At 46.9% G+C, this 24,912-nt stretch overlaps 1 protein-coding gene across 1 annotated transcript in view; it reads right to left on the bottom strand.

Annotated features, from left to right (window-relative positions):
* Positions 1–225: 225 nt before the first annotated feature.
* Positions 226–24,912, bottom strand: part of LOC142273132 (uncharacterized) — a 44,509-nt gene continuing 19,822 nt past the window's right edge. The window contains exons 3-7 of the mRNA XM_075332516.1: positions 19,302–19,481; positions 19,097–19,220; positions 18,916–19,013; positions 18,628–18,718; positions 226–3,350 (exon numbers count right to left, since the gene is read on the bottom strand). Coding sequence (XP_075188631.1) covers positions 2,011–3,350; positions 18,628–18,718; positions 18,916–19,013; positions 19,097–19,220; positions 19,302–19,481 — 1,833 coding nt within the window. The 3' untranslated portion in view covers positions 226–2,010. The remainder of the gene's footprint in view (positions 3,351–18,627; positions 18,719–18,915; positions 19,014–19,096; positions 19,221–19,301; positions 19,482–24,912) is intronic.

The raw sequence follows: 24,912 nt of genomic DNA, 5'->3' as shown, positions 1-24,912 counted from the left end.
AAGTCGTGCTGTCAGTGTTTTACAGCGCTATCTAAAAGGGTTAACAGGTGCGGGTGGATCTCCGATACACCTGAGCCTGATACCCACACCTGATACCCAAACATATGCAGAGGTTTCCTCGGGCTCACCACCAGAGCCCGCAGTAACTGGAGATAGGCGACCAAAGACGTACCGGTACGCCCTTGGGCGTAAAGGGGTTAAAAAACAAAAGCAATTTATATTTCATTATATATAGAAAATAAAAGTTGTAAATTTATTTACACACAACACTGCTGCATGGACAGTATATGCACGCTCAGTTCTGCTACATAAGCACATTTACATACAGCTCTACTAAATACAATGGAGATCAAAATTAGAGAACAATGTCTGATGACTCGCTTTTTTCAGAAACAATGTAATAACTTTGTCACCAAGGATGTTCCAGAGCTTTTCTATTGGGTTTAGATCAGGACACTGGGCAAGTATTTCATTGTTTCAATGTTTTCTGTTTCAAGGAACTGCTTTACCCAATTTGTTGTATGACAGGGGGCATTGTCCTGCATGAAAATTGCTGGATGATTGAGGGATGAACGCAAGGAAGGAACCACGTGTTGTTGAAGAAGGTTCTGATACACACTTACATTCACTCTTCCATGTAGCTGTATGAGAGGTCCAAATCCTGCTGCAGAAAACATTCCTCAAACCATGACACGTCCTCCACCACCATTCACTGACTTCTTAACACACTTTGGGTTTAGTCTTTCTCCAGTTCGTTGACGAACATAATGTTTCCCATCAGACCCAAATAAATTAAATTTGCTTTCATCGCTATCTATGGAGCACTTCTTCTCTGTCCACACAACATGCTCCTCACAAAAGGTGAGTTCAGCCTTTTGATTCTTTCTGCTAATGAGAGGTTTGGTCACTGCAGAGTGTGCTTTCAATCCAAATGCTCTTAAACATCGTGACATTGTATGACGAGACAGATCCTTACCCTGTTTGGTGCTGAACTGGCGAGCAATTCTAGCTGCAGTGCTGAAACAATTACCCATGGAGATTCTCCACATTATCCTGTCCTCTCTTGCGAGAGCGACCAGTCTTCTTTGGGGAATTGAAAGAGTTTGTGATGTTGTAAAGATGCAATATTCTCCAAATCACAGACTTGCAACAACCAAATTCTCTTGCTAGGGCTGTTAGGGTTACCCCTTAGGCCTTCATATGGATAACCTGCTGCCGGTGTGTTTCAATCACTTTGTAATGGCAGACCATTTCTGCAAAGTCAGTGCAAACTGAAAAGTTAGGCTGCCAACAGGGTTTGTCAGATAATTAAGGAAATTAGCACTGGGCGACAGATTAACACCAATAACTTGCAGGTATCTGAAAGTGTTCTCTAATTTTGATCAGTGTTTATTTACATTTATTTCATTTACATTTTTATGTGCTTTTGAAAAAAAAACAATTTATGAAATAAGTTTAAAATACTGTGAGTTTCCTCATATTAGCATATAATCACGTAGTACTACACAGTGATCGCAACTTTTAGAAAATTGTGATCTTCACTGTATATACATTTATATACACACACACACACTGTGTACACATCACCCCATTTTACAGTCCCTTACAGGGTATGTGATTGATCCTATGACTGAAAAGTTTTTGTTAGAAGTGCATCTTATAGTCCAAAAAATATGGTAAGTTCCAAAGTAATTTCCCTTCCTCATTTAATTATACGACTGTCTGTTATGTGATTTTTGGACAATCTGTCAATAAAATATTTATTTTGTCCCAGTGCAAGTTATTATTGATGGTCAAGAAAATATGAGTTTCCTTGTTTTCATTTTTCCCATTCTAGGTATGATAATGGATACTCCCTGTGTGGGATTTTTGATGTTTAAGAAAGTTCCACTTCTGTTTAAAACATTCTGAACATGAAAAAGGCTTCTCCCCTGTGTGAGTTATTTGGTGTCTAATAAGATGCAATTTCTGGGGAAAACATTTCCCACATTCTGAACATGAAAAATGCTTCTACTCTCTGTGACTGCTCTGGTGATAAAGAAGAGTTGATCTACTTGCAAAACATTTCCCACATTCTACACATGAAAACGTCTTTTCCCCTGTGTGAGTTCTCTGATGTCTAATTAGATCTGATTTGGTGTTAAAACATCTCCCACATTCTGAACATGAAAAAGGTTTCTCCCCCGTATGAGTTCTTTGATGTGTAACAAGACTTGATTTCCGGTTAAAACATTTTCCACATTCTGAACATGAATATGACTTCTCCCCCGTATGAGTTCTTTGATGTGTAACAAGACTTGATTTCCAGTTAAAACATTTTCCACATTCTGAACATGAATATGACTTCTCCCCAGTATGAATTATCTCATGGCTAACAAGACTTAATTTGTGGCTAAAACTTTTCCCGCATTCTGAACATGAATATGACTTCTCCCCCGTATGAGTTCTTTGATGTGTAACAAGACTTGATTTCCAGTTAAAACATTTTCCACATTCTGAACATGAATATGACTTCTCCCCAGTATGAATTATCTCATGGCTAACAAGACTTAATTTGTGGCTAAAACTTTTCTCGCATTCTGAACATGAAAAAGGCTTCTCACCTGTGTGAGTTCTTTGATGTATAACAAGATGTGATTTCCGGATAAAACATTTCCCACATTCTGAACATGAAAATGGCTTCTCACCTGTGTGAGTTCTTTGATGTGTAACAAGATGTGATTTCCGGATAAAACATTTCCCACATTCTGAACATGAAAATGGCTTCTCTCCTGTGTGAGTTCTTTGATGTATAACAAGTTTTGATTTCTGTGTAAAACATTTCCCACATTCTGAACATGAATATGGCTTCTCCCCTGTATGAGTACTTTTATGTGTAACAAGATTTGATTTCAGGTTAAAACATTTCCCACATTCTGAACATGAATATGGCTTCTCCCCTGTGTGAGTTATCTGATGTTGTACAAGGTTTGATTTATGATTAAAATATTTCTTACAAATGGAACAAGAAAATCTTTTCTCCTCTGTGTGAATTTTTTTATGTTTTACAAATGATGTTTCTGGAGGAAAACTATTTCCATTTTTAAATTGTGAAATTGGCTCCTTTTCTTTAAGATCAGTTGGTTTTCTAATGCCTCTTTTGTGACTTTTATTAATTTTAGTAGTCTGTAATGATTCAGAAGAGAGGACCTGTTTCATAGAATCAGATGATAGATCTTTGCTGTGAAAGAAAGATGGGATATCTGGAATAATGGCATTTGCTTTAGTTGAATCTTGTGTGATCTCAAAGTCATCTGATTTATAAATTGAAGATGTCAGTTGTCCCACTGGTCTCGTGGTACAGTCATCTGCTAAGAATAAAATCTGTTATTTTTTTCATAAAATATGCTTGAAATTAATATTTTTAAACATTTCTACTTAAAACGTCCATAGAAACAGCAAGTTATGTAGTAAAATAGAATTATTTGTTAAGACAATAACAGCTCACAGTCTAATAGAAGACCTCATGGCATGAACCAGTAGAGTATGGTACACCACCTAAAATGTTATGTAGGTGAATATGATACCAATATAAACTTCCTCTCCCACAAAAACAAGCCCCCACTCAGTTCCATCATCTGTCAATGGCAAAACAGAGTATTCCAACATTATAACGACGTCAAACACACCTCCAAGACGACCACTGCATTGCTAAACAAACTGAGGGTAAAGGTGCTGGACTGGTCAAGCATGTCTCCAGACCTGAACCCTATTGAGCATCTGTGGGGTCTCCTCAAATGGAAGGTGGAGGAGCAGAAAGTCTCTAACATTCACCAGATCTGTGATATCATCATGGAAGAGGATACAGCGGCTCCTAGTGAACTAGCGTTCTAGTGAACTCCATGCACAAGAGAATTAAGGCAGTGCTGGAAAGTAATGGTGACCACATGAAATATTGTCATTTTGAGCACAGTTTGGCAATTTCACTTAGAGGTGTACTCATGTTTGTTGTCAGCAGTTTTGACATTAATGGAAGTGTGTTAAGTCATTTAAAGGACACACCAAAATTACACTGTTATACAAGCTGTACACTGACTACTGTGCATTGCATCAAAGTGTCAGATCGTCAGTGTTGTCCCATGAAAATATACAATTAAATATTTACAAAAAAATGAGGGGTGTATTAACCTTTGTGATATACTGTATTTGCAATTTTCACTCCAACATCCACTGCGTCACTGAAGGCTATACTTTCCAAAATGGAGTCCCTTTATGGGACTTTCTCCTGCTCTGGTTTTCTGCTGTTCTGTCACATCAAGTCTTCTGCAAATGTGTCGCATCTTATCTGGGATCTGCTCCAGTAATGTCAGCTTCTGTTGTTGAGGGTATGAATTGACTAACCTGAAATACTTAATTCAGCCATATCACAGACCCAAATATGTGGTTTAGTTGATGTAGCCTAATATATTTATGAATGTTTTTGTTTCCTACTGACTCATATATGAATATATTCAGTGATTTTCCTTAATACAAAATGCCAGCTATGGACTCTCTAATATCGGGAAAAGTTTTGAAAGAGCCCATCACATCAGGTTAATGTCTCCATGGTCCAGTCTGCTGAGCACTGGCAGTGACACGCGAGTTAACGTCACATCTCAGATACCGATGGACCTGAAACAACTGAAGCAGAGAGCGGCTGCCATTCCACCCATGATCTCAGAAGGCTTCTCTGAATCAGCGTCACAAACTGTTCACATGAAGCCTCATCACGCTTTGGCTCTTTATCAAGAGCAGATCACCAAGGTTCACGAGGTGGCCCTGGATAGACTTACACCAACCAAAATTAGAATCTTTCCATTATTCCCCTCCCCATGTACATTTACCCATACGGACTCTACATTGTTGCAGTTCCCCCCAATGTCACCTAAAACCTGTGTTGAATGATGACATTGGGGGGGAACTGCAACAATGTAGAGTCCGTATGGGTAAATGTATGTGGGGAGGTGAATAATGGAAAAATTCTAATTGGAGTTGCTATATGCCTCCAAACATACCTGAACAAATAGAGGGTGAAATGCTGCAACAAATTGAAAAGGCAGCTAATAATAATAATCAGGTTCTTATTATGGGGGATTTCAACTATCCAGACATACAGTTGGACATAGAATCTACTGGTTGTGCTAAAAGCTGTAAGTTCTTATCTACAATTAAGACCATTTCTTCTTTCAGATGGTAGATGAACCGACCAGGGGAGATAATTTGCTAGATCTGGTCCTGTCAAACAGACCAAACACAATTTCAGATCTACAGGTCTGGGAGCACTTGGGCACCAGCGATCATAATATGGTAAGCTTCAACGTAATATTCAATAGAACATTTCAAAGGGGAAATGCTGAAACCTGGAATTTTAGGAAAGCTGATTTCAACAAATTAAGGGAAGAGCTTAAATGTGTAGATTGGGACAAAGTCATGGTAACTGGGGATACTGAACATAAATGGGCTAAGTTTAAGGATATACTACTAGAGTCCTGTAAAAAACTTATACCCTCTGGTAATAAAATGTCCAGGAATAAAAAGAAACCACTTTGGATAAATAAGACTGTACAAAGTATAAAAAACAAACAAAGGGCGTTTAAAATCTTAAAGGCTGAGAATACAGAAATAGCATTTCAGACGTATAAAGATATCAATAGGAAATGTAAAAAAGACATCAAGCAAGCAAAATTAGCTACTGAAACAAAAATCGCCAAGGATATTAAAATAAATCCCAAAATCTTTTATAAATACATTAATGCCAAAAGGAAAACAAAGGATAGTATCGGCCATTTAAAATATAATAACTAGTTAGTTATACAGGACAAACAAAAGACTGAGATATTAAATAGTTATTTCTCATCAGTGTTCACCAAGGAACTGACTGTACCAGGGATCATTCAACAAGTGAAAAATCAAAGTTCACCACCCGATATAATTAATTTAACACAAGAAGAAGTATGCCTGCGTCTGAGTAAATTAAACAGTGACAAATCCCCAGGGCCAGATGGCATCATCTACGAATATTGAGGGAATTGAGCTCCGTAATCAACAGACTGCTGTATCTCATCTTTTTAGACTCGCTTTCTAACAGGGTTGGTTCCTCAGGATTGGAGGATTGCTGATGTGGTACCGATATTTAAGAAAGGTAAGAGGCTGGATCCAGGCAACTACCGTCCAGTAAGTCTGACATCAGTAGTGTGCAACGTTTTTGAGGGCATTTTAAGGGATGACATGCAAAAATATATTGCAAAAATAATATAATAACTCAAAAAAAGCATGGATTCATGAAAGATAAGTCATATCTAACCAACATGTTGGGGTTCTATGAGGGGGGAAGTGCAAACCTGGATATTGGTAATGCAGCTGATGTGATTTATTTAGACTTTGCAAAGGCATTTGATACTGTACCACATAATAGCCTTAAACTAAAGCTCCAGAAGCAAGAACTAGGGGAAACTATATGCAACTGGGTAAGGCGTTGGCTACAAGATAGGAAACAAAGAGTAGTCATAAATGGTACTTTCTCTAAATGAGCTATAGTCAGCAGTGGGGTGCCGCAGGGATCTGTGCTAGGACCGATTCTTTTTAATATCTTTATTAATGACCTTGTGGATGGGATTGATAGTAAAGTGTCAGTCTTTACTGATGACACCAAACTATGTAGGATTTTATAAACTTACCTATATAGTACAATATTACAAAAAGATCTGGATAAGATGTCAGAATGGGCAGATACTTGGCAAATGAGATTTAATGTTGATAAATGTAAAGTAATGCACCTAGGATGGAGTAATCCTATAACTGCGTATACATTAAATTGAAGTAAACTCGGGACTCCAGAACAGGAGAAGGACTTGGGTATTCTCATTAAAAATAAGCTGAGCAACAGCACTCAATGTCAAGCAGCAGCTGCTAAAGCAAACAAGATTTTAGGGTGTATAAAAAGAGAGATTAGATCCCGTGATCCCAACGTATTGTTACTCCTCTATAAATCACCTGTAAGGTCACATCTGGAATATGGGATCTAGTTTTGGGCTCCACATTTTAAAAAGGACATTCAGAAGTTAGAGTCAGTTGAAAGGTGGGCAACTAGACTACTACAAGGAATGGAAGGTCTCCCATATGATGACAGGTTGAAAAAGTTTGATATGTTTAGCTGAGAAAAAAAAGACGTCTCAGAGTAGATCTCATTTATTTGTATAAATACATGTGTGGTCAATATAAAGGACTGGCACATGACTTATTTCTTCCAAAGACAATACTACGGACCAGGGGGCAAACACTGCGAGTGGAAGAAAAGCGATTCCGGCAGCTAAATAGGAAAGGGTTCTTTACAGTTAGAGCAGTCAGACTGTGGAATGCCCTACCACAAGAGGTAGTAATGGCAGATACTATAACAGCTTTTAAAAAAGGGCTGGATGATTTCCTCAGTACACACAACATTGTTGGTTATAAATGACTTAGTGACCAAATGTAGAACTGGTTGAGGAAGGTTGAACTAGATGGACCTAGGTCTTTTTTCAACCTAAGTAACTATGTAACTACCGTATTTTTCACTTTATAAGACGCACTGTTGTTCCCCCAAATTTTGGGGGAAAGTAGGGGGTGCGTCTTATAATCTGAATATACGGATTATATACTGCAGGTTCCAGGGGAGGTGGGGGCCGCTCTGGAGCGGTGGTGGTGGCTGAGGGAGGCTGGTAGAGGCTGGTGAGCTGGTGACGGCTGCAGCCTTAGATCTCCTGCTCATATAATATGCAGAGCCGCTGTCCATCATCGTGGTGCTGAAACTGGCACCGCGGTGAAGGGCTGCGGGAGCGGCACATATTATATGTGCATGTGCTCCCCTTTTATCGCACATGCCCCCCTGTGTTAGATGTGGCCCCCATGCTGCTGCCCATAGTAAAATAAAAAACGCTTTACTAACCTCCTCCAGCGTGTCTCCCCGGTCTCCCTCCTGCTGCTGTGATCAGGCACGCAGAGATGTCACTCTGCTGTACCGATCACATGACCAGCACTGAGAACCAGGAAGAGCAGGAGGCCGAAGCTCAACCACACGGAGGGAGACACGAGGGAGGACAGTGCTGGAGAAGGTAAGGAAAGAGTTTATTTTACTATAAGCAGCAGCATGGGGGCGATATCTAACACAGGGTGATGTATGCCAGCCACAGTGGGCCATGTGCAGCAATAGGGGGCTGTGTGCCAGCCACAGTGGGCGATGTGCAGCAATAGGGGGCCGTGTGCCAGCCACAGAGGACGTGTGCCAGCCACAGGGGGCCGTGTGCCAGCCATAGAGGATGTGTGCCAGCCACAGGGGGCCATGTGCCAGCCATAGAGGACATATGCCAGCCATAGGGGACATGTAGCATCACAGGGGGGATTGTGCCAGCCACAGTGGTCGTGTGCCAGGCATAAGGGACATGTGGCATCACTGGGGGATGTGTGCCAGCACAAGGGGGCTATAGTCAATATAAGGTGGCCATATCCAGATTAATGGGGCTAATTTTAGGACGGGGGGCTATGAGGGACATATAACCTATATGATTTGTTAGACGGACACTGGCATTATAAGACGGACCCCATTTATTAAATTCTCTATTCCTTCACCAAATTTGGGGTTACGTCTTATAATCAGGTGCGTCTTATAAAACGAAAAATACGTTATGTAAGTATCCTCCGTCTCGTTTAATATCTGGAAAAATAACCACAGACAATCTGTAGCAGATGTTTTTTGGTTATGTGCTGATCTCAAGATAAGATCTAGATTCAACCTTCCTTGGTCAGGATAATGTGCCCTAATGAAAGTATTACATCTATAGTTGGACCAATTACATTTAATTACAACCAAGGGGGGGGGGGTGTTATGATTCAGGGACCGAGGAGGATACAATAATGCGGAATCCCAAAAAGGTAACAGAGTGGCTGGAAACTTAATAGACTGCAGACCTAATCCTGATACACAACTAACATTAGCCGTGGGGCGTGCCTACGATGACCTGGACGCCTTGACAAAGCCGGAGAACTAAATAATCTCACAGATAGAAATATAAGAAAGCTAATCTGCCTCGGAGTAGTCCCCAAAGATAGATAGATAGCCCCCCACATGTAAAGGCTACGGTGATATAGAAGAACACAATACAAAGCCAGAAAGGACAAATTTTAGCAAAGGTGAGGCCCAAACTATCTTTATAGAAAAGGATAGGAAAGCCCAACTGTCTGCAGCCGTAAAAACCCTAATGAATACTAGCACTACTGATATGGAAAAATCCTGAGGTTACTAAACCTCTCCTCCACTGTACCAGCACTCAGATGTTACTGGAATCCAAAAAACACTAATACAGATGAGGGACTGAATAATACCATGCATGACAAAACACAAATCTTGCAGAATCATGGCGCTAAGTAGCAGCAGGGAATGATCCCATTCCACCACGAACTCCACACAGACAAATTAGGAATCATGCATAGTATCAAAGCAGAACAACAAAAGGTAGTAAACAAACAGCAGAGGTCCAAGACCACTTATCTGAGGGAAGTTCAGGAAGTGAGCAGAGCTGGTTGCAGAATGTACTGGACACACAGGAGCAATTGACAAGTAACAAGAGAAAGCTACTAAGTTAAATAGCCCAATCAGACCCTGATTGCCAGTCCTCTGCAGGTGTGTCGCTTCCCTTCCACACATCAATTGCACCGCCAGCACGGACCACAAGAGGGAGCTCCAAACTGGAAAACGTATTCGAAACAGGGGTGGTTCACAGATAAGTTCCAAATGAAATATGTCTAAATGATAAAGTTTTAAAAATTTAAGGTTGACAACAGTCACAGATATTTTATTAAGGGGGGACTGTGAGGGTAGGGCTGGGCTATGGGCCGTTTGTCCAGATGTAATAAGTTTATCTGTGTGTGTGTGTGTGTGTGTAAATAATCAAAGTATAGATGTCGTTTCATAATTATCTGTGTCTATATGACGATTTCATAGAAGCTTTATAATATGATTAGAAGATGTGTGTATGTACAGTATGGTGTTAAAGATGAAGCCAATAAATAGTGAATAAGTGTGAGTATAGACAATAACAAATGTACTGAAATAGTCAAATTCATCAGTCTTCATCAGTAAAATAATTAGTAACGAGCGGTGACACAACTCTGGGTGATTAGAGGATGGGCTCGGTGGCTCTTATCTGTATATTAGAGCCATCAGACATGCACAGCTGAGGGATAGATCACGGCAGATGGGGAATGGTCTTTTTTTTGCAGTTTATTGCAATTCTGTTGAAGTTAATCGGTTTTAAAGAAAACTGAAAAGTCAAAATAAGTCTAAGTTCACACACTCAGTTATTTCGACGCAGCGTTTTTGTGCATTTTTTGTGTCAAAAAACGTGCAAAGACGCACCCGCGTCAAAAAAACGTGGCAAAAACGCATGCGTTTTTACCGCGTTTTGGTGCGTTTTTTGCTACGTTTTGCTGCAATTTTGCTCACTGCGTTTTTATGCGGTTTTTTTTCAGTGAACAATGTCATAAAGATTGTTGAAGAAAAAAAAAAGGTCTGTCATTTCCTTCTTCAATATGTTCTTCATTCTCCACTAGTGTATGCAGGAGAGCAGACAGCTGCAGAACTAGAAGGCTCAGCATGCTCCATCCAGGACTGTATGCTGGAGGGAGAGGCAGGGGGAGCAGAACTAAGGCTCAGCATACTCCATCCACTAGTGTATGCAGGAGAGCAGACAGCAGCTGCAGAACTGCAAGGCTCAGCATCCTCCATCCAGGACCGTATGCAGGGGTTTTTTGCCCCCCAAAAAAATTACGTGGGCTTCACCATATTTTTGCATGCTAGCCAGGTACGGGCTGCCCCCAACCCTCAGCTGCCTATTTGTACCTGGCTAGGAACCAAAAATATAGGGAAGCCCTTTTTTTTTTATTTCATGAATTGCATGAAATAATTTTAAAAAAAAATGACGTGGGCTTCGCCCAATTTTTTGAGTCCAGCCTGGTACAACTAGGCAGCTGGGGATTGGAATCTACAGCGCAGGGTGCCCATGCTTTCTGGGCACCCCTGCTGCGAACTGCAGTCCGCAGCCACCCCAGAAAATGGCGCTTTCATAGAAGTGCCATCTTCTGACGCTGTATCCAACTCTTCCAGCTGCCCTGATGCCGGGTGGCTCGCTGGGTAATAATGGGGTTAGGGCTAGCTGTATATTATCAGCTGGCCCTAAGCCCGAAATTCATGGTGTCACGCCAATATTAGACATGGCCACCATGAATTTCTAGTAAAGATAAAAAAAACCAACACACAGAAAAATATTTTTATTAGAAATAAAACACAACACAATTAGTGACTCCATCTTTATTGAAATAAACCCCCCCCCTCACCCCTCCGCAGTAATCCTGGGTCAAGGGTCCCGCGCTGTCCAATCCGGATTCAATATCATCTGATCGGTTTGCTGGAAGGCAAAGCAATCAGATGATGTGTCAGGTTCAAGGACCTGAATCACATGACACAGCAGCTGATTGTATAAAAGCCGTTTATACAATCAGCTGATGCATCGGTGCAAAAAAAAAAAAAATACACACATCTGCGCTCTGACTCCTGTCCGATCGCACCAGGAGCTGCCGGTAATCAGTGAAGCGGTCTCCTGACGGCATCAGCTGATAGCCAGCCGGGCGGTAAAAGCCGGGTTTCACCGCGAGACTTGCGATCAGCTGATGCGTCAGGTGCCGCATCATGTGACCGCATCAGGTGATCACCGCCAGGTCCTGTATCCATCGAACGTGCTGACTGGGAGCCAGCACACAGCCGGAGCAAAGGTGGCGGTACCGGGAGAGGAGCAGGCAGCGGACATGGCACCGGGAGTCTGCAGACAGGTGAGTATGACTTTTTTTTTCTACTGTTCACTTTTGATTTCACAGCCGCTTCCACCTCCTGCCCGGCCATGGCGCCGCACGGGAGCAGACATGGCACCGGCGGGAAGTGGGGGCAGCGGTGGCGGTACCGGGAGGATTTATGCTTCTGTGTTTACTGACAGAAGGAATCCTCTTCCTGTACATGTCACTTTACTACTCACCCCTTGCGTTTATAGCTGCGTTTTTAGTCATAGAAACGCACTAAAACGCAGCTATATTTGCAATTTGCGTTTTTCATTGCGTTTTTAAACAGCTCATTGAACTCAATGGGTGGAACACGCAGTGAAAAACGCGAAAATAATTGACATGCTGCGTTTTTGTGGGCACTACAAAAACGCAGCTAAAAAAAATGCTGTGTGCAGACAGCAAAAATGAAAATTCATAGACTTTGCTGGGGAAGCAAAGTCATGCAGTTTTCTGGGCAAAAACGCACCCAAAAAACGCGTAAAAACGCCGTGAAAAACGCACTGTGTGAACTTACCCTAAGGGGAAACTATTGTACAGAAATTCACACTTGGATCTCACTGGACATTTAATGTTGTCTATCATAAAAGCAAAGTTTGATCAAAAAGACTGGACCTGGTGTTGTAGGGACTAAATTATCACATTCAGCAGCACAAAATACAGAGAAGGTAGATTCATCTTATATAATGCCAGGAATCTAGGAAGGAAACAGCATCATCACCCTCCGATATTTCCTACAGGCTATCATAATATCATTCTACTTGTCCGCACATTCTATGTACGCTAATGTAGTGAACCTTAATCCATCGGGGTGCTACAAAGTTCTGCATACCCACCAGGATGCAGGGCCTACACCCTTAGGGACTCAGAACCCCAGTGCCAGTAACACCAAGAACCCAGGTAATCCCAAACTGTGGAGAGGAGTCAGGACACAGAAAGGAGAAGGAAGTCTGCAGTGAAAGGGAGCAGACATAGTCAGAACTGCGGTGACTGTTAAAAGTTGACAGTGAAAGTGAGAGGTGTGACTGAGCAACATCCTGACTCGGGTTGACAATGACCTGGTACCCAGGAGAGGTGGTTGCCGGTGAAGTATTCCCGGAACTACGCACCGACAGGGTACAGGACCCTAGGACAGGAAAGAGCTTCAAGCCGACCTGTTAATGTGGCGCCCCTGAGGCTTCCGTCGCCACAGGTCATTGCACCCCATCCAGCGGTGTGATGCCCCATTCTGGGTGAGGAAAGGAGTGAACACCGGTCCCCTGGTAAATCTACACTACACCCATTGCTAGGAACACACTGGGACCAGGGATAGTGGCAGAAAACCCTCCCATGCTGCATGCTGGGAGGGGCCGTAAGACCCATCCCTGCTCCTATAGGGTAGAACAGAGCAACTGGGGAGGTGGGAGGAGCCACAAGAGTGCAGACACAGAGAGGAAGGTCTAGTGGAGTCAGTGGAAGAGAGAGTGGGGAAGGAGGAGGAGGCCTGCTGGAGGCAGGCAAGGAGGAGAAAAGAAAGGAAAGAAAGCTCCAAGTCAGTCAGGGGCTGAAAGGAAAGAAAGAGACGCTTCCTGGTGAAGATCCTGGGACTCAGAGGGTCCAGGTGACACCAAGCAGAGAACAGAAGGGATCCCAGGGCCACGGGTAGCTGTAGAGCTGCGGTGGCCTGTTCCACAGGAACAACGGTGGAGGGATCAAGCTGCAGCAGGGGACGGTCCCTAGAAACCGGAGGAGTGCAAAATCATCTCCAGACAGTAAAAACCGAGGCCCAGGGAAAGTTGTAAGCTCCCCGGGCCAGAGCCCACAGCAGTACCTCTAGAAAAGGGATAATCAGCCGACAGGTGACCCCCCAGCCTGGAGGCTGTTGTGGAGGCCAAGCCAGGTTCATCCTACAAAGGCAAGGCTAAGGAAGACAGCTGAAGACAGAGACACTTAAGAGAAGGGTACCGGCTTTTACTCCAAGAATCACCCAGAAACGGCGGAGGTCCCTGACAGTGGTCCCAGCAGTCCAAGGGTTCCTGCAGGACTGTGACAAGAATTGTGAGTAAAGAACTTGAAACTGCACCCTTGGAGTTGCCTCTGTTATTTCATCTGCATAGACACTCACAAGCACCAACTGTGCCCCGGGGCACTGCTCCACCTGTGGGGAGTAGTACCACCATTGCTGCCATATCATCCCCCGGAGGCCTCATACAGCAGCGGCGGCTTATTAGCCGCATACCACAGGTGGCGTCACGAACACAAACTTTAATTCAAGCCACATATTCTACTGACACCCACCAGGGCCACGGAGCCGGGCCCAGCCACCACTGACTACCACCGGACTAGTCCGGCCCGGCACCGGGTGTCCCATAGCCCTTGGGTGGGCGAGTAAACTTTGGCGTCACGAACAGGATGTCGTGCCCAGGACGGGTACTGTGCGCCTGAAAAGACTGTGTTACTGCATGCTTCATTGTGAAAACTGCCGCCATTAGCGCTGCAAAGAGCGAGAAGAAGGGGGGCGTGCCAGAAGAAAGGGCGCGAAGAGAAGCCCCGCCCCCTTGGTCTTGGCAAAAAGAGCGCGAAGCGGTGCCCGCCATGGAAGGCGGAGGAAGAAGCAATGGCGACTAGACAAGCTGGCCGGCTGGCAGGAAGAGTCTAAATGCCAGACCAGCAAATAAAGAAGATGTACCTGATAACGAGCGAAGCGGTGCTGGCCGTGATGGGCTGGGCGCCAGTCTGGCGCCAGATGATAGTGCAGCCTCCGGCCCCGCCTCCGGGAAGGGAAAGGGTGCAGCCAAGTGGCGTGGTCGAGCACCCGAGCAGTGTTCCAGCAAGCGTTCCCCAGGTCGGCAGCATGGCAGAGAGGCTGCAGAAGTACGCACCAGGGACCGGGAAGATGGATCCCGAGCTGGACCTGCTCCGGGAGGAAATGAGAATCCTGGCTCGGAGGCTGAACAACATGCAAACGGAGGTGGACCGGCGGAGTGGAAACTCGATGGTGCCGGAGAGCGTGGGCCACAGGATGGAGGCCGCAGAGCAGCGACCGGGTGAGCTATTTGAAACCCTGACCCGTCCGGACCCATGGCCCTACCAAGCGCCACCGCCCAGTCCCTCCACCGTCCCGCTAGCTTTCCCAGCCAGCCCCGCTGACGCCCGGTGGGGCACCGGAGGCCTACTTGAAACCCCCGAAGATGGCGCCTGGGGAGGGGTGGACCCCGCGCAGTTAGTGGGCCCCCTACCGAGTCCCCCTGTAAGCCTCCTGGGAACAACATCTCCGGGAGTGAACTGGGACGCGGCGCCCATTGAGAGTGGGAGACTACAGCAGCCACTGCGGCCCAAGGAGACTCCCCTGGCAAATGAGCTGACCTGCCAGAGATTGGTGAAGGAGTACCAGCGGGAGCGGGAGGCCCGGGAGGAGAAGCGGAGGGCCGAGGAGGCGTCCAACCTGGCCTCCAAGGATCAAATCAGAAAGGCCCTCAAGGGGTCACAGGGCCCAGTGAGATGGGGCCTAGTGGTAGACTTTCGACAGGAAGGAGGCTGGGGCTTCATCAGAGAGCCCGGACTGGGTAAAGATGTTTTTGTGGCCCGACGTGATATTGAGGAACACCTGCCCAAAGGCCACTCAGGGCGAGATGCTAAGCCGGGTGACGCTGTGGAGTACACCCGGCTGATGGGAAGCCGGGGCTGGTACGCCCTGCACGTACACATCCTGCGGGAGGAGACGTCCTCAAAAGAACCGGAGTGGCGCCGCACTATGCCAGCGTGCAGCGTCTCCCCTGTCAGCAGCAGCCGCAGCACTACCTCAAAGCAGGCCCAAGCCGCAGAACGGAGCAGCGGGCCTGCAACAGCCATGCAGGAGACACAGACCCGGATCTCCATGGCTTGTCTGATGCAGGGTGCACGGCCAAAGCAAGACCCTAAAGATCACACCAACAGCCCCCTGCAAACAAGTAGCCCTCTGCAGGAACGCCGTGTTGCGCGTGCAAGAAGCCCCATTCCCGCCCAGGCCGCAGTTGTCCGCAGAGGATCAGTGGCCAGCACCCAGGGGACCCAGACAATAATCTCATCGGCATACCTGTTGCCCGGAGCAATGCCGGAGTGGGACCCCCGCATCTATCCTCGTGAGTAAGAAGGAAAAGAAGATGCTGAACTGTAAATAGCCCCTGTCTGCCCCTTATGCTTTGTGAAGATGTCCCTTTTGTGCTGCCCTCATGTTCTTTTCGAAGATGACACCCTTTCCTGCCTACTGCCCCTTGTACTTTTTGAAGAAGTCACTCCCCCTGTGTATGTGTACCGGGCCACTAGACTGGAATGTGGTCCCTGGTAAATGTTATGTGTAAAGTGTCCTGTGTAACCAGGCCACTGGACTTAGTGGCTGGTATTGTTTTCCACTTTGTAGACTGAGAGAAACGAACTGCCAGGCTACTGGACTTGTAGTAGCCAAAAATGTAATTAGTTGCACCCGTTGTGCCCCCTACCAGAATTATGGGGGATGTGCCCGAACCGTGCAATGGACTGGAAGTGCACACTTAGAGTTTTTCTTTATAAGAAGTTTGCAACGTTTACCAATATGTGCCTCCCATAAAGGGAAGAAATGTTATATTGTTTTTCTTTCTACACGCGTGTAAAAATGTTTTTGCAGTTTCTCCACATTTTCTGTTGTTTTTCAGCCCGAGGACGTGCTGGGATTTGCTGTGGGGGAGTGTGGCGCCCCTGAGGCTTCCATCGCCACAGGTCATTGCACCCCATCCAGCGGTGTGATGCCCCATTCTGGGTGAGGAAAGGAGTGAACACCGGTCCCCTGGTAAATCTACACTACAGCCATTGCTAGGAACACACTGGGACCAGGGATAGTGGCAGAAAACCCTCCCATGCTGCATGCTGGGAGGGGCCGTAAGACCCATCCCTGCTCCTATAGGGTAGAACAGAGCAACTGGGGAGGTGGGAGGAGCCACAAGAGTGCAGACACAGAGAGGAAGGGCTAGTGGAGTCAGTGGAAGAGAGAGTGGGGAAGGCGGAGGAGGCCTGCTGGAGGCAGGCAAGGAGGAGAAAAGAAAGGAAAGAAAGCTCCAAGTCAGTCAGGGGCTGAAAGGAAAGAAAGAGACGCTTCCTGGTGAAGATCCTGGGACTCAGAGGGTCCAGGTGACACCAAGCAGAGAAAAGAAGGGATCCCAGGGCCACGGGTAGCTGTAGAGCTGCGGTGGCCTGTTCCACAGGAACAACGGTGGAGGGATCAAGCTGCAGCAGGGGACGGTCCCTAGAAACCGGAGGAGTGCAAAATCATCTCCAGACAGTAAAAACCGAGGCCCAGGGAAAGTTGTAAGCTCCCCGGGCCAGAGCCCACAGCAGTACCTCTAGAAAAGGGATAATCAGCCGACAGGTGACCCCCCAGCCTGGAGGCTGTTGTGGAGGCCAAGCCAGGTTCATCCTACAAAGGCAAGGCTAAGGAAGACAGCTGAAGACAGAGACACTTAAGAGAAGGGTACCGGCTTTTACTCCAAGAATCACCCATAAACGGCGGAGGTCCCTGACAGTGGTCCCAGCAGTCCAAGGGTTCCTGCAGGACTGTGACAAGAATTGTGAGTAAAGAACTTGAAACTGCACCCTTGGAGTTGCCTCTGTTATTTCATCTGCATAGACACTCACAAGCACCAACTGTGCCCCGGGGCACTGCTCCACCTGTGGGGAGTAGTACCACCATTGCTGCCATATCATCCCCCGGAGGCCTCATACAGCAGCGGCAGCTTATTAGCCGCATACCACTGGTGGCGTCACGAACACAAACTTTAATTCAAGCCACATATTCTACTGACACCCACCAGGGCCACGGAGCCGGGCCCAGCCACCACTGACTACCACCGGACTAGTCCGGCCCGGCACCGGGTGTCCCATAGCCCTGGGGTGGGCGAGTCATTAACACCTGCACAGCAAAGGGGACCATCAAGGACCTTGCTGACCCTAAAGAATTTGAAGACTCAGTAGCAAAGAGAGAACTGGAGAAAGGACCAGAGACTGCAACCCCACAGGGATCACGCTACCGTCAGGCGGACAGAGGTGGACAAACCACAGACCGGGAACCCCCAGTGTTCCATACCAGGGGGACCCACTTACCAGAGACAGGTGCAGGGGAAGAAGGTACCAAAGAACCAGACTGGCACTGGGACGAAGGGGACCTGGAGGCAAAACCAGCCGGCCTCGGGCAACCAGTTAACATCCCAACGTGAGTAAACCAGTTGCACTGAATCAATATCTGGACTCCTTCTTCCGACGCTCACTGCACCATACACCCGCTGGGGCAATACCCTACTTGTGGAGGGACTATCATACTAGTTGCTCATACCATCAGCAACAGTAGAGACACTTAGCTGCAACACCGCAAGTGGCGTCACGAATAACCTCTATTCAAATATCCCCTGTAAAAATCCCCCATTACAAAAAGGGCCCAGGGCACGGAACCAGGTAACGGCCACCATCGTGACATCCCCAGAGCGTACATAACCCGGAACCGAGTACCCCATATCCCTGGGTGCTACACTGCTATTTGGCTTTGTAGTTTAGAAATCTGGGCAGCTGTGAGTACGCAACCTCTAACTCCAACAGAAGGACCTCCAATGCCCAAGTAATGGGGACAATTTCAACACATTGGCTTAGTGAAAGAATGGGGACCACTTGATTGTGATATGGCCGGACTACACCACGGATAAAGCAGCCACAGCCGGTGACTGAGAAGAATCTATGACTTCTCTGCATTTAGTGGTCACTACTCACCTGGGCGGTCATCTGTAGGAATCTCCTCTTTACTCCGCTCATCACCCCTCACATATGTCTCTGTAGTATTAATATGGGGCAGATCTTCCCCCTGAAACAAATATTGTAAAAGTCACAGACAGATGGAGAAGTCCCATCTATGATCAGCTCTAATCCTGCCATCTCCACCGCTCTCATTACACAAGTATAACACATATAACACTGGAGGATAAAACAAGACTGAGCACAAGACCTTCACAGCCGTCTACACATCATAGGGAGATTTCATGGCACCTTCTCTCCATCTACCTGATGATCCTGAGGAACATCGGGGTCTTCTTGTTTACAGTCCTGTGGGAGAAGAGGACGGGGACATCTCTCTGGTGTTGTCCTCTTACTGGATAGACCTGGAGGAGACACATAGAGGGACTGAATTCATTCCTTACATACAGATAATTATAGGCTGTGTGTATTTAGTCCTGTCTATTACCTGGTGATGTGAGGGGCTGGGGATCCTTCATCATGGCGTCCTTGTACAGATCTTTGTGTCCTTCTAAATATTCCCACTCCTCCATGGAGAAATAGACGGTGACGTCCTGACACCTTATAGGAACCTGACACATACAATGATACCGTCACCCCCGATCCCTTCATAGCGTTACTGTATAATGTCCCAGCATTCCCAGCAGTGTCACCTCTCCAGTCAGCAGCTCAATCATCTTGTAGGTGAGTTCTAGGATCTTCTGGTCATTGATGTCCTCATGTATCGGGGGCTGATGTGGAGGCCCCGTGATTGGGCTCAGGGGTCTTCCCCATCCCTCAGACACAGGGGCCTGACAGCGCTCACTAGAGGTCTTCTTCACTACTGTGTAATCCTGGTTATGGAGAGACACAGTAATAAATCTCACTCCAGACATTTCCAGAGTCCTCACCTCTCCAGTTCTGTCCATCTGTTATTCCCATCTATATATATATAATTGCCTTATTCTGTCTGTCTGTCTTGCTCCAAAATAACATCATTACAGTGACAACCGTCGCATTGGCCGCTCGGCTCGGCCCCGCCCCCTTGGCCACGCCCTTGCACACTGTGCCCGCTCGGCCACGCCCCCCGCACACTGTGCCCGCTCGGCCACGCTCCCCGCACACTGTGCCCGCTCAGCCACTCCCCCGCACACTGTGCCCGCTCGGCCACGCCCTCCGCACACTGTGCCCGCTCAGCCACGCCCTCCGCACACTGTGCCCGCTCGGCCACGCCCTCCGCACACTGTGCCCGCTCAACCACGCCCCCCGCACACATTGGGCACCTATACACCTCCCCCTAGGACTACTTCACCTATTAGACACCTTACCTCCAGGACTACTCCTCCTATTATACTCCTCTCCCCTCAGGACTATTCCTCCTATTATACTCCTCTCTCACCAGGACTACTCCTCCTATTATACTCCTCTCCCCAGGACTACTCCTCATATTATACTCCTCTCTCCCCAGGACTACTCCTCCTATTATACTCCTCTCTCCCCAGGACTACTCCTCTTATTATACTCCTCTACCCCCAGGACTACTCCTCCTATTATACTCCTCTACCCCCAGGACTACTCCTCTTATTATACTCCTCTACCCCCAGAACTACTCCTCCTATTATACTCCTCTACCCCCAGGACTACTCCTCCTATTATACTCCTCTACCCCCAGGACTACTCCTCCTATTATACTCCTCTACCCCCAGGACTACTCCTCCTATTATACTCCTCTCCCCCCAGGACTACTCCTCCTATTATACTCCTCTCCCCCCAGGACTACTCCTCCTATTATACTCCTCTACCCCCAGGACTACTCCTCTTATTATACTCCTCTACCCCCAGAACTACTCCTCCTATTATACTCCTCTACCCCCAGAACTAATCCTCCTATTATACTCCTCTCCCCCCAGGACTACTCCTCCTATTATACTCCTCTCTCCCCAGGACTACTCCTCCTATTATACTCCTCTCTCCCCAGGACTACTCCTCCTATTATACTCCTCTCTCCCCAGGACTACTCCTCCTATTATACTCCTCTCTCCCCAGGACTACTCCTCCTATTATACTCCTCTCTCCCCAGGACTACTCCTCCTATTATACTCCTCTACCCCCAGGACTACTCCTCCTATTATACTCCTCTACCCCCAGGACTACTCCTCCTATTATACTCCTCTACCCCCAGGACTACTCCTCCTATTATACTCCTCTCCCCCCAGGACTACTCCTCCTATTATACTCCTCTACCCCCAGGACTACTCCTCTTATTATACTCCTCTACCCCCAGAACTAATCCTCCTATTATACTCCTCTCCCCCCAGGACTACTCCTCCTATTATACTCCTCTCTCCCCAGGACTACTCCTCCTATTATACTCCTCTCTCCCCAGGACTACTCCTCCTATTATACTCCTCTCTCCCCAGGACTACTCCTCCTATTATACTCCTCTACCCCCAGGACTACTCCTCTTATTATACTCCTCTACCCCCAGAACTACTCCTCCTATTATACTCCTCTACCCCCAGAACTAATCCTCCTATTATACTCCTCTCCCCCCAGGACTACTCCTCCTATTATACTCCTCTCTCCCCAGGACTACTCCTCCTATTATACTCCTCTCTCCCCAGGACTACTCCTCCTATTATCCTCCTCTCTCCCCAGGACTACTCCTCCTATTATACTCCTCTCTCCCCAGGACTACTCCTCCTATTATACTCCTCTCTCCCCAGGACTACTCCTCCTATTATACTCCTCTCTCCCCAGGACTACTCCTCCTATTATACTCCTCTCTCCCCAGGACTACTCCTCCTATTATACTCCTCTCTCCCCAGGACTACTCCTCCTATTATACTCCTCTCCCCAGGACTACTCCTCCTATTATACTCCTCTCTCCCCAGGACTACTCCTCCTATTATACTCCTCTCTCCCCAGGACTACTCCTCCTATTATACTCCTCTCTCGCCAGGACTACTCCTCCTATTATACTCCTCTTTCCCCAGGACTACTCCTCCTATTATACTCCTCTCTCCCCAGGACTACTCCTCCTATTATACTCCTCTCTCGCCAGGACTACTCCTCCTATTATACTCCTCTCTCCCCAGGACTACTCCTCCTATTATACTCCTCTCTCCCCAGGACTACTCCTCCTATTATACTCCTCTCTCCCCAGGACTACTACTCCTGTTATACTCTAATAAGACAACACCCAGAACATTTACAGCGCCCTACACAAACACTTGGCAACTACAGACAACAACATCTATATATTTATATTATATATATATCAAAAATCATACATTAACTACACAATAAATTCTAGAATACCCGATGCGTTAGAATCGGGCCACCTTCTAGTAGATAAGAATGATATAAAACCGACAAGAAAAACAGCCAAAATCCAATAAAATATATATTCCTTTATTAATAATGTAGTTAAAACAGCAATTTATATGCAAGGTTAATGATGACAGGAGGGACCCACAACACAGTACAATTATATAAAAAAAAAAAAATAAATAAGAAATGTAATTACATGAAAAGGCCACCAGATGGCAGCTGGAGCCCAAAACAAGCGAGCACACATGGAAAACTGCCACAGAATAAATAAATATATATATTATATATATATATATATATATATATATATATATATATATATATATATATATATAAAAGTGCAAATACTATATATTATATATAAAGTGCACAACAGTAATAATAAAGTGTATAATAGTGAAAAAGTGCACTATAATTAATAATACTATGGCAGACAATTCATGTGAAGTCACATGCAAAGAGCATCAAGATAACCACCTGGGGTAAATCCACAATGCTTAGTCAAAGTTGGACTATATAAAAGTGCAATGTGCAAGCAAATAAATGTAAATACATTTAAGTAGATGGGTATACCTGAAGCCATATGGACTGTGTATAGGGAGCCTCCAACCCACCCTACACATGTTTCGGCGTACCTTCGTCAGGGAAATGTGTCAATTCCCATCTAATTAAATGTATTTACATTTATTTGCTTGCACATTGCACTTTTATATAGTCCAACTTTGACTAAGCATTGTGGATTTACCCCAGGTGGTTATCTTGATGCTCTTTGCATGTGACTTCACATGAATTGTCTGCCATAGTATTATTAATTATAGTGCACTTTTTCACTATTATACACTTTATTATTACTGTTGTGCACTTTATATATAATTTATAGTATTTGCACATATATATATATATATATATATATATATATATATATATATATTTATTTACTAGAAGGTGGCCCGATTCTACGCATCGGGTATTCTAGAATTTACGTATTGTGTAGTTAATGTATGATTTTTGTTATATATATAGATGTTGTTGTGTGTAGTTACCAAGTGTTTGTGTAGGGGCTGTACATGTTCTGGGTGTTGTCTGGGTGTGGCGGGGGGTGAGAGCGGTGTTGTTTGTGTGTTGCGTTGTGTGTGTTGCTTTGTTTGTGTAGCGCTGTGTGTCTGTAGCGTTGTGTGTGTGTGTGTGTTGCGTGGTTTGTGTGTGTTTTGGGGGAGGTATGTTTTGTGCAGTGTGTGTTGCGCGGTATGTGCGTATATTTATGTATGCCGCGGTGTTTGTGTGTTGGGTGTTGTGTGTGTGCAGCGTTGTCTGTGTGTGTGGGTATCTGTGTAGGGCGGTGTTTGTGTTTCCCAGTGTGTGTGTGTTGTGCAGTGCGCGTGTGTGTGTGTGTTGGGGGGAGGTGTGCACCTCCCATCGTGCTCCATCCCTTATGCTGCGCACCCCCCATCGTGCTCCATCCCCCATGCTGCGCACCCCCCATCGTGCTCCATCCCCCAAGCTGCGCACCCCCCATCGTGCTCCATCCCCCAAGCTGCGCACCCCCCATCGTGCTCCATCCCCCATGCTGCGCATTCCCCATCGTGCTCCATCCCCTATGCTGCGCATTCCCCATCGTGCTCCATCTCCCATGCTGCGCATTCCCAAACGTGCTCCATCCACCATGCTGCGCACTCCCAAACGTGCGCCATCCGCCATGCTGCGCACTCCCAAACGTGCTCCATCCGCCATGCTGCGCACTCCCCATCGTGCTCCATCCGCCATGCTGCGCACTCCCCATCGTGCTGCATCCCCCATGCTGCGCACTCCCCATCGTGCTCCATCCGCCATGCTGCGCACTCCCAAACGTGCTCCATCCGCCATGCTGCGCACTCCCAAACGTGCTCCATCCGCCATGCTGCGCACTCCCAAACGTGCTCCATCCGCCATGCTGCACACTCCCAAACGTGCTCCATCCGCCATGCTGCGCACTCCCAAACGTGCTCCATCCGCCATGCTGCGCACTCCCAAACGTGCTCCATCCGCCATGCTGCGCACTCCCAAACGTGCTCCATCCGCCATGCTGCGCACTCCCAAACTTGCTCCATCCGACATGCTGCGCACTCCCAAACGTGGTCCATCCGCCATACTGCGCACTCCCAAACGTGCTCCATCCGCCATGCTGCACACTCCCAAACGTGCTCCATCCGCCATGCTGCGCACTCCCAAACGTGCTCCATCCGCCATGCTGCGCACTCCCAAACATGCTCCATCCGCCATGCTGCGCACTCCCAAACGTGCTCCATCCGCCATGCTGCGCACTCCCAAACTTGCTCCATCCGACATGCTGCGCACTCCCAAACGTGGTCCATCCGCCATACTGCGCACTCCCAAACGTGCTCCATCCGCCATGCTGCGCACTCCCAAACGTGCTCCATCCGCCATGCTGCGCACTCCCAAACGTGGTCCATCCGCCATGCTGCGCACTCCCAAACGTGCTCCATCCGCCATGCTGCGCACTACCCATCGTGCTCCATCCCTCATGCTGCGCACCCCCCATAGTGCTCCATCCCCCATGTTGCCCGCAGCATCAGCCTCTGTGCCCGCAGCATCAGCCTCTGTGCCCGCAGCATCAGCCTCTGTGCCCGCAGCATCAGCCTTTTCTGTCCCCAGCATCAGCCTCTCTCCTCCCAGCCTACCCCAGCCTCAGCCTCCCCCAACATCAGCCTCTCTTCTCTCAGCCTCCCCCTCCCAGCCTTCCCCAGGATCAGCCTCTCTCCTTCCAGCCTCCTCCAGCACGCCGTGCTCCTCTGCCGACACTCACACACCCGATCGCATACACTCACACACACACACCCACCCGATCGCATACACTCACACACACACACCCACCCGATCGCATACACTCACACCCACCCGATCGCATACACTCACACACACACACCCGATCGCATACACACACACATTGACGAT

This window comes from Anomaloglossus baeobatrachus, unplaced genomic scaffold (assembly GCF_048569485.1).
Source record: "Anomaloglossus baeobatrachus isolate aAnoBae1 unplaced genomic scaffold, aAnoBae1.hap1 Scaffold_358, whole genome shotgun sequence".
Classification (NCBI taxonomy): domain Eukaryota; kingdom Metazoa; phylum Chordata; class Amphibia; order Anura; family Aromobatidae; genus Anomaloglossus; species Anomaloglossus baeobatrachus.
Note: the sequence above shows the minus strand (reverse complement) of the source record. Positions and strands in the feature narration are given on the sequence as shown.